This window comes from Leptonotus elevatus, chromosome 1, assembly GCF_054856555.1.
Source record: "Leptonotus elevatus isolate MCC_2025b chromosome 1, RoL_Lele_1.0, whole genome shotgun sequence".
NCBI classification, from domain to species: Eukaryota; Metazoa; Chordata; class Actinopteri; order Syngnathiformes; family Syngnathidae; genus Leptonotus; species Leptonotus elevatus.
Genome location: NC_141239.1, coordinates 46585492 through 46596445, shown reverse-complemented (window position 1 = coordinate 46596445; position 10954 = coordinate 46585492). Strand labels below are relative to the sequence as shown.

The window sequence follows — 10954 nt, the reverse complement described above, 5'->3', positions numbered from 1 at the left end:
AAAAAAAAAAAAAAACACCATGGCCTGCAGTTGACGTCAAAAATTAAAATCAGAAAAACGGTGGTTTTTGAGAGTAAATAACCCTGGGCAAGGTGTAACTATAACATTTTTTCTGTACAATGTCTTGGCCTCCAGCAACATTGCAAGGAATGTCAAAAGTTACGGATGACTAATCTTCCACCTGCGTAATGTCGGTAAGGACACTTGTAGTCTGTAAAACTAGACGTACATGTGACAAGTTCCCCTCTCGACTATAGCAATTCTCTTCACGTTTGTACAAACTCTTCAAATAGCCCATGTGAAGAAAAATTCAATTGTTGTGACCTTTGTGACTTTGCCGTGCTCGGTTTTGTGGTACGTCTGTCCTCTAAATACGTCTTCAGAAGATTGTATGCCTGTTCAACCACATTTTTTAAACACTTGTCACTGGATCAGCATGTACAACACTAAGCACACATTTTTCTTTTCATTTTTAAACTTTGTATGCACTGCAAGCTAAAGCAGGGAGCGTTCACAGATGAATATTTATAGTCATAATGGGAAATGTCACATTATTTTCGGGGAGAATTTTTCACACCTCTGGAGAAAAATCACATGAGCAGTGGCATCCATGTCGGTGAAGGCGTGTGAGAGGGTGTTGCCTGTGCATGATGTCAAATGGGTGAGGTGGTGGTATGTGTGTGTCTGTTTCGACGGGCCTGATGAACAACATTCCTGACAATGGAGCTATTCTCACAATGCTGTACATTACATTGCAACTGTTGCATTGTCAAGCGTTGAAAGACACTCGCAGGCTGACCCTCTTTTTTGGCTCAATGAAAAGAAAACTATGCTCGTCAAACTTTGTTATACATTCGCCAAAAAACATCAGCAAAAATAAACTGCAAGGGAAATATTTAGCTTTGAAGGGGACAAGTGGCGCTTATCGTGCTCGTATTCCAAACGTGAGCAGTAAAATGGGTCAAAACATTCATGCTAAAAATTTATGGAGCAATTTAATTAAATTTTGCCACGCATCCAGCCTCAAGAAGTGCCTTAGAGCAGCCCTTGTAATCAGAAGGCAACTGTTTACACCAAATATGTTGATGTTAATCTGCAAAACGAGTGCAGGCAAAAGGATTGTTTATATTAGTATACTAGCATGTCTGACCCTATTTCGCGAATGAGCTGACGTAGCGAGCAAAACAAGGAGAACTCTGGGCACCACAATACAAAAAACATCTTCGAACAAAGACATTTTAACTATACCAGCACAATCTAATACAAAAGTTTCATCTAAAACTAATATCCCTCCGGTAGCCATGGTGAGAGGAGAGGACAGCAATTTAGGAACACACAAGGTGGGTGGAGTCACAAAGGCAAAAATAGACTCACTCAGCGGGTATATAAACTCTGAGTAACTCATTTAAATACACCTCTGTTCATGTGACTTCCACCTAATACTTTGTGTCCTTTTCTTTACTACTGCTTTTTAACATCATTTGTGACTTGCTTGTTTGTCATACGTTTTCCTTGGCGCCTTTGTTGGGGTTTGAGCAAAACAATGTGCAATCTTGTGTGCTGTACATTTGACACAGCACAGAGATGAGTGTGGATAGCAACACTGGCAAGTTTGAATGTTTCAAAAAATTGCCAAGCCTAAAAAAGAAAACAAAAATGAAGCACTTATCTCTGCTCTCAAATGCTGTGGGCGTGTCCACTGAATGCTAGAAACCACACTCTGCTGAAAAATGTAGGCTATGCTACTTTGTCTAGCAACTTTCTCAATGCTACACGTTACTACTAGTGTTGTGTCGTTCACGTACGTTTCGTTCAAAAAGAACAAATCTTTTCAGTGAACGTGAGTAAACGGATCACTTCCTGAAGTGATTCGTTCTTTTCTCAGTTCATTTGAGCTCAGCCACGCTCATGTCGTCAATCTTCGCGAACGACCAGTCAGCAGCCAGCGTCAGACACGGGCGAACGTACTCCCATGCTATTGGCGTTAGCGAGTGAACGAATCGTTGAGTGAACCTGTTGCCAATTCCGGTTCAGGAATGATTCAGTGAGTGAACGTACTTTTGTTTTTGATAGAAACACACTCATGACAACAAATATAGCAACATAACATTTTATTTTTATTTTTTATTTTTTGTACGTCCGTGCCGGTGGGAGGGGAGGGGGGCTGGGTGGGGTGTTTAGACGAACGATTTGATGAACAAATCTTTTGAACGATTCTTTTTAATGAACTGATTCTAAAGATTCAGTTCACTTAAAAGAACTGTCATGCCCATCACTAATTACTGCCTACATGCTTAAATAAAGCCTCCGGTGGCTGTAATAATTAGGTTTGTTGGTTTTCTATAACGCGACAAGAGGTGCTTGCCACCAACTAGCTTGCAAGCTAACAAGCTTCCGGGGCTCCCTTCAGCGGACAGACAGGCTCTTCTGAAGAGTCACCGGCCTCACTTGGGAATTTAAATAACGGCGTTGAGCTTTGACAGTAAACTTCAAATGGGCATGGCAATAAACAGGATTAAGGATTGTTTATTATCTTCCAAACTGATCTTGTAATTATGAAGTGAGTTGAGTTCACCTACACCTTATTGTGCTTGTATCTCATATTTTGTCGTCGTCACAAGTCAAGGCATTAAAAAAAACAAAAAAAAATTAAAGCATTTCAAAGCAGTCCCAGAAATCCAAAATTTCACCCTGTCTTATTAAAATAAGGGAGACCGTTAAAATGTGTATATTTTATTCTTGTCAGAAACATGCAAAAATGTCACGCATTACACACACACAGACATACATTCGTACTCGTGACATAAATCAAATTGACAGGTGCCAACATATTTGTTCTTAGGATTGGCTAACCTGCTGGATGTCATTATGCGAATATTTTACAATGTTTAAAATGTGTTGCTGGCTTTTGGTATGTGTGTAATCCACAAAGGAGTCACACCGCGGTGAGGTTGTCTTGTCATTTCCTGTTTTATGTTGAAAATTCTGACTCCTTTCGTTTTAGGTCATTTGCCCTTCCTCATGTGGCGTCAGTGTCATTCCTGATTGTGTCCACCTGTTTCCCATTACCCTCATGTGTTAAATGGTCTGCGTCTCCCCTGTCTTGTGCCGAAGTGTTTTTGTCAGAGCCAGTCACAGTCCTCAGCCTTGTTGTCCTGTCTCTTGTGTGAACTTTGGTTTGTAACTTTGTATAGCCACAGTATAGTTTTAGTTAAGGAGTGATGTTGTTTTGTTTGTAGTTTAGACATCCTCCCTTTTGGAGCGCCTTTAGTTTAACATTTAATAGCCTTTGTTTTTTCCCTCTAAACGAGGAGGTTTTTTTTGTTTAATAAATATCTTCCTTGGCCTCAAACTCTTATCTCTGCGTCTGAGTCCTAAATCTGCCATGTCGTGTCAAAAGGAATAAGGGCCACAAAAAAAAAGAAAAAAAAAAGCAATGATGATGACATTAGCGAATGAACAATACTGAGCTCTTTAAAAAAAAAAAAAAGGAATAAGGGCCACACTGCGTAATTTATTTATTTTTCTTCAGAGAAATTCCGACACAAACGCAACACTCTGAGACCAGTACCCATTCTCTGGCATGAACAGACTCAAACATCAGGTTTCAAACACTGAACCCTTAGAACTGTGTGTCATGCATATCAAACACTAGTCCACTATACTTCCATAATGATATTATTTTAGCATAAAATTCCTCAATTTTATGACATTATTCTCCTAAATATTACAGCTTTTTGTAATTTTGACTTTATTATTGCGGATATTACATTTCATTTTTTTCTTTTCAAAGTGGCCCTAGTATTCGTTCATAGCCACTAAATAACATACACGGTCAAATATTGATAGTTTCTTGACTCCTTATCACTGTGAAATCTATACAGTACATGCAAAAAGTGGATAAGCCTTTTTTTCCCCATCTGGGACCATTTCAGTTTTTTTTTCCTTTTGACTCTTCCAAGGGCCATAGAAAATGTAATTACAAGATAGGATGCAGCAATCGTTCTGCATAGGAAGTAGTGTATGAAGGACAATAGGAGACCATGCCACAGAAATATCCAAGCCAGGAATCATATGGTTTAACATTCCAGTCATCCCCACAGAAATTCATACATCAATTGTATGCCTTTCATGTAGCATGTGCATTGGAATGATCATGATCAATAGTATATCTGCGTGTCCTGAAATAGTTCTCGATTTCCTCCAGAGACCGGCCCCGAGTCTCTGGGACGCACAAGGCGGTGAAGAGCAGACACACGACGCACACCACCGTGAAAAAAAAGTACGGCACATACAGGCCGTAACTGTCTGCCAGGTGAGTGAAGGCGTCTGTGAGCACGAAGGCTGTCAACCAGCTCACAGTCACACACAGGCCAGAGGCCACGCCCCTTACGGCCAGAGGCAACACCTCTGACATGAGCAGCCACGTGATTGGCCCCCATCCCATGGCGTATCCTGGGAGACAAAGAAAGGGTTTGTATCAATGCAGTGAAACAAAGATGTCTTTCACTTGGCCAATTTTAAATTATATTTTCTTTGTGTGTGTGTGTGCAGATCGTTTGAATGACTTGCCACACAAACTCTGATAAATAACAACAAATTATAGATAATTTTTTGGGGGGGCTTTTTAAGATGGAGGTGTCGTTGTTAAAGGAGTAGCCAACCCAACATTTTCTTTATAATATTTTCCATGCAGCCCCACTAGTCTAAACACGGCATTCTGCGTTTAATCCACTGGTTTTTGTCCATCTCAGGGGGCGGCCATTTTGTCACTTGCTGTTGACTGAAAATGACATCACAGTTGATCAGGGCTCACGTAACGACCAATCACAGCTCACTTGTTTTCTGAAGCTGAGCTGTGATTGGTTGTTACCTGAGACCTGAGCAACTGTGATGTCATTTTAAGGCGACAGCAAGTGGCAAAATGGCTGCTCCCTGAGATGGAGAAAAAACAGTGAATTAAAGGCAGTATTAATCAGAATGACGCGTTTAGACTAGTGGGGCTTCATGGAAAATATTAGTGTAAATAAAACTGTTGGGTTGGCTACTCCTTTAACAACACCTCTATCTTAAAAAGCACCCCAAAAAGGTCTATAAATGTGTTTTTTGTTATTTATCTGAGTTTGTGTGACAACTTGTCATTCAAACAATCTGCACACACAAAATGGCCGCCCCGTGAGATGAATAAAACAAACTGTGGATTTTTTTTGTTAATTCATATTTCATTAACAATTAACATTCTTTAGCATTTTTTTTCTTTATTTGTCCATTCAAACATCTTTTTTAATGTCATGTCATGCGCACCACATTTAATTTTGTCTAATCATATATTTATTTGCGTATTAGCATTTTTTATTTCAAGGTATTGAGCCAAAGGACGTGTGTCAAATCTCCGGCGAAAGATGCGCAACGGACAGTATTTTCCGCTGGAATTATTTAACTTCATAATTACACAGCATGCAGCGATGGATATAGTCATTGAAGCCACATATTCAGGTTGTATCACTCACCAAATATAAATACCACAACGCTGATGAGTGGAATGGGGCCTGCAGCCGTTTGATTGCGAGCCAGCCGAGCCACGTCAAAGTGGAGGTTGCGCTCCATAATTGCGGTGAGGTTCGGAGGGGCGGGCTCTGGATGGTGAGGTGTGGTGTGTGAAATCATGGTCAGAGTCAGCGTGGACAGGAACATCAGAAAGCTGGAGGTGTACAGCAGAGCTTTGCGCCCTGCTTTGTCCATCAAAACTGCTGCCAGGCTGACAGAAACGAGGCGAACCAATCCCACAATGGCAGCATCATACCTGACGTGGGGTGAACGGGTACAGGTAGCGACTAATTACAGTATGTGAAAAATGGTCATTAATTAAAGATAATGATGTGTCATGCGCAGAATGAACTAGTCGGGTAGCATTTCACACCTGGGCTCCAGTGAGACGTTGCTCTGAGAAAAGATGGGTTCCAAGTAGACAAGAATGGGGCTGATGCCAGTCAGCTGCTGAAGGAAACGCATGGCCACCGAGATGAGGATTGGCCGGTAGTAGACGGGCTTGGCCAGCTGGGACCATGTGACCCGGCTCTGCAGACGGATGCTGTGCTGCATTCAAGAATGTCGTATGTATGAATATATGAATGCTGACAGTCGAGATCTGATAACATGATACACTGTGACCTAGTCATCAGTAACGTAAGCCCTACTTGCAGCATGTGTTTGACCTTCTGGTCCACTTCTTTATTGCTATTGTTCTTCTCACCTTGATGGCGTCGAGCTCGCTCTGTATGTCGTAGTCAGCTCCCCTCAGCCAGTGGAGGGCGTGCTCGGCCTGCCCATCTCTGCCCAGGGAGAGGAGCCTTCTGGGGGAGTAGGGCATGAAGACTAAAAGTACTACCATTATCAATGCTGGTAAGCCTCCTGCCACTGCAAGCCACCGCCACGGTAACACCAGACCTGTGCATCATATAATACAGAATAGTACATGCACTACTCATTTTTTGGCTCATTCTGAAATTTCACCCAAAAGCCAAATATAACAAAATGTTTGTGCGTTGTATAGCTTTTATGCCAATTTTACCCAAAGCGTAGAGTGCCAGCGCTCCGAACACAGCAGTAATCTGAGGGCAGGTTCCCAGGGCTCCTCTCAGGGATTTATGGGAGATCTCTGAAATGTAAACCTGGGGAACAAAAAGCACAAAATGTACATCTCACTGATAGAAATTCGCTAGAATATACTACATGTGAACAGATAATAATCTAAAAGATTATCAAAAGTTATTTTTAAGCACCCGCCTGTCCGATGTAGCTGTAAACAATGCTGATCACGAGGATTATATTAGTCCTATTTATTTTTGTTGTATGTCAAAAATGTCTGTAGTAAATAAATAACCCACTTGGGCTAATAATGGGCTATTTACACAAATCCACTACTTCCTGAACTCAATACCTGATTAATTAATTAATACTGATTGATCCAGGTGTGTTTGGCCATTGGCGTCGTGGTTACTGAGGTCAGGCACACCAGGATTAATCAGTTTGTCCAATCATGAAAGACAGGAAATTAAGGAGTGGTGCTGAGTTCAGGAAGTAGTGGATTTGTGCAAAGGGCCCATTGGGACAAAGCTGTTAGCTGCATAAAGGATAATAATGTAACCATGACAACCTACAGGAATGGACGCCGCTGTCACGCCACCGGCGACACCTGTGAGGAAACGGCCCAAGTGGAGCATCCACAATTCTACAGCCCCTCCCAACAATAGGTATCTGAAACACACGTTAAAAATGGAATATCATTTATTTATTGTCATTTATTGTCGTTATACATCGTAGAATGCCATTAAGAATGAAGTATGTTTATGAGATGTGTGATAAACAATAATTTCTAGTCATAATTAATTGTGTTTTAAAAATTAAGTTAATTAAAATCATTTATGAGATAAATAAAAAAAAATTAAGTACATTTTCATACATTTCAATTTACACATTTTAGGGGGCAAAACTAATAAATTCATGTATCTTGATAATGTAAATGCTCCATAGGTTGGTTTAAAGAATACTTATCGACACCTTCTTAAAAATAATCGCCTAAGTCATTTTTTCAGATTTTTCAGGAAATACAAAAAATTAAACATTTGCAGCATGAGGAGATCATTTAAGCATAAAACATTTTTTTGTAAGAGAAAAAAATAGTTAGGCAAATAGTTTAAAACTCATTCACTGCCATAAATTCATAAAAAAATATATATTATTAAAAATTAGGGGCGACAGGCGATCAACATTTTTTAATTGTAATTAATCACATGACTTCTCACGATTAATCACTATTTTTATATCTGTTCTAAATGTACAATAAAAAAATTAAGTTTTTCACACTCTTGTTAACAAAAGTGGGGAAAATTTAATACTAATAGAAATAGTTCAAATGAATTTTTTACGTCTATAGCCGTCAATGGCAGTGAATGAGTTAAGTTATGTGACCTGCATGTTGTCCTTTGCAAAATACAATTAAGCGTGCATTGGCTACAATAAACCATGCGTCATCAATTTCTTTGCTTTCAATACAGTTTAATATCTGACCCGATAGCAGAAGGGATGGCCGACACCATAATGCTCAGCTTTCTTCCAATCAAGTCATTAAGCAGCATGGCCCCGAGCCCACCACTGGCCATGCCCAGCATGTAGACTGAGCCAAACAAAGCGGCTTGGGATGTGTCCATCCTCAGCCGGGGGTCTGCATCAGGACCCTGGAGCACTGGCAGGACGGGAGATGGATAGACCAGGGAATAGCCAAAATTGAAGTTCCCTAAGACTGCCGCAAAAACAGCCAGGAACAGTTTGAATTTGTTGAACTGGAATAGAGAGAAGTGGATGAATTAAAACATGATGACATGGTGTACAGCTGTGAGCAGTTTGAGCATTCCTGTCCACCGAGCTACAAAATGTTGCTATTAAGGTCTACACACGTTGCCATAGCATTCTAGTCGTTAGCAACCTAGCTGTTAGCATCTTTAACATTCTCTCACAAACACACTAGCTTGTAGGGGGTTAATTTAAACTTGTTTTAGCTCTAATGGTAACAATGACAATGTTAATTCCACAATTTTGTAATGTACATTATAATGAAAGTCATATATGTAGGGTGAGTTTTCTCTCTCTTACTGTGGGTTCTGGTGATGGCTCCCTTGGGTTCAGTAGAGGTCTTTCTTCATCCATGTCAGCACAGAACTAGCCTTCATGAAAGATCACAAATACTTGTGTGATGAAGCAGCTAGTATAAAGTGTATCGTTTGTTTCAAATCAGTCCTATTTCCAAAAAAAAAAGGAGCCCGTGAGAGGTGTGCAATGCAGAAATGTCCTGTTTGAGAAGAAATGAACACACTGGCTGCTGGGAAAGAAGTCAGCATGAAAGTGAAAGTGAGAAGTTCAAAAGTATGCCATCACTGGACTTTTGGAAATGACAAACAACTGGAAGTTTTGTGATGACAATTACTTAGACACCACAAACAAGTTACAACATAACATACATAAAATACATCAATTTCTTTCTTTCTTTCTGTCCATTCAGTGCTTGCCCATTCCAACCTATGTAGAATTTAGAGTAGGGGTGTCAAATGTGGATCAGGCCCACAAAGGGGTTAAACCGGCTCACACGGGCCAACAGCCAGGGTTGGGGGGAATTTAGGTCCAAAGAGAACAAATCCTGAAACAGGTGCTTCTACTCAACAGGTGCTTCTACTCAACAGGTGCTTCTATGAGCTTGTTTACCTGCCAGTTAAGTAGAAGCACCTTTGGCTAAAGCCAATCTGTGCCAGGGTTGTTACTTTCTCGACCTGGATTCCCCAACCCTGCCAACAGCAAAATATTTACACTGGTAATTTCACAAGCAATCCTCAAATGAGCAATGGAATTGACCCGGATGTCATTATTTTACACACAAACTAAAGTTACGGTTTATTGAAAAAAAATAAAAATAAAAACGTAGACCAACATAAATCAAACACAAAGGTGCTGAATATGACACACATTCAGCTACTGGTAACACAAACACATATGCCATGGATTTCAAGTCCGGTGTTGCTTTCTATTTACATTTGTGCTATTGTTTTGGGAACAATATATTTACAGTTGAGCCCTGCTATTTAGGTCTGGCCTCCAAATAGCAAAACATCTGTGTATAACTGACGCCAATTGTTGTATACAATGTTTTTACCGGTCCGGCCTACTTTGTAATATCTTTTACAACACAGAAAATATGTCCCCCCCAATAAAGATAAAACAAAAAACAAAACAAAACCCCACAAGATTTGTAGATGCCTTTTGTTGAATAGCAACAGTTCTCAATCCCTGCTCTTGTGTGTGCAGTGCCTGGCTGTTTTGTGCAAGTATTGTAATAAAAGTGTGATCTGTAAGTAGAAAGCACAGAAGTGTTGGATTCCTTAATGTAGCCACACAAGTTGAAAGTAAAAGCAGAAGCAAAAAGTCCTGGTTGAGTCAGGAGACAAAAAGTACAGTTGCTTAGCTCACAAAATCACATTTACCACTTCTTTTTACACGCACGTACACACTTACGATCAGGTCACAAACTCACACAATGGAAAATAACTCACATGCAGCCTGAAAAAGATGCTTATGGTCATATGGATCAGAAAAAGACAAAATAAGTAAAAATAAAATAACACAGTGTTCAAATTCGAGGGAATACATGCAAAGGGGGGCATTAGAATAACCATGGAGCTACGCTAAGAACACATTGAGATTAATTAAATAGGTCAACTGAAAGCCCATTGAAAATTAAAGGGGAAATTACAAATTTAAAAACAAATAAGCAATGGCAACAAATAGGAACAACAAACAGGATTTTTGGTGCAATTGTAAAGAAATTCAATCCTAAGGACTGGTTACTGTAAAAATTGTTACATGCAGTTCATTGAAAGTAATAATTTCCATTCAAAACAGGATACAGTTAATGATTTGATTGTGAAAAACATATATTTTGTATTGACAGACATTAAGTTTGATTTCTAAGGAACTAAGTATATGTCCAAAGGACCCGAAATAAAGATTTTGATTTCCTTCCAATTATATTTTTCTTCATGCCCTCCAGGTAATATATTTAGTTTGAGTCAAATGGACTTCCGCACGCGCATTGAAAACGACAGCACATCAGTACATTTAAGGCTATGCTATATTGTTGGGCTTTGAGTGTTTTGAATTTGGCAGTTGGAGGGTCAACTGCTTTCACAAAGCAGTATTTCATTGTCTAATTACAGCTCAGATTGTGTAGGCCTGCTACCACGTGTGTGCTCATTTGCTTGTTAAGACAATCTGTTTTGTTGTTGTTGTTGTTGTCTGACATCTTTCGAAAGACTGCCCGTGGGATATTATAAATGGGATATTCTGCCTTCTCCATCATCTTCTTTCTCCTCTTCTCTCTCCATCCTCACCTCATCTCTAGTTCATA

General features: G+C 39.9%; 1 protein-coding gene across 3 annotated transcripts; it reads right to left on the bottom strand.

Annotated features, from left to right (window-relative positions):
• Positions 1–3538: 3538 nt before the first annotated feature.
• slc2a6 (solute carrier family 2 member 6) lies at positions 3539–10215 on the bottom strand. Of its 3 annotated transcripts, none has more exons than XM_086081618.1 (9): positions 10101–10215; positions 8653–8723; positions 8071–8342; positions 7161–7257; positions 6572–6671; positions 6254–6447; positions 5921–6096; positions 5511–5803; positions 3539–4455 (listed from the first exon to the last, which is right to left on the bottom strand). In XM_086081618.1, exons 2-9 carry the CDS (start codon positions 8704–8706, stop codon positions 4130–4132), a joined length of 1512 nt encoding a protein of 503 aa, XP_085937744.1. In that variant the 5' UTR covers positions 8707–8723; positions 10101–10215; the 3' UTR covers positions 3539–4129. The 3 variants fall into 3 exon arrangements, with proteins under 3 accessions (XP_085937744.1, XP_085937745.1, XP_085937743.1); XM_086081619.1 differs by having other exon boundaries at positions 8071–8302; positions 10101–10137; XM_086081617.1 differs by lacking the exon at positions 10101–10215 and having other exon boundaries at positions 8653–9401.
• Positions 10216–10954: the final 739 nt, after the last annotated feature.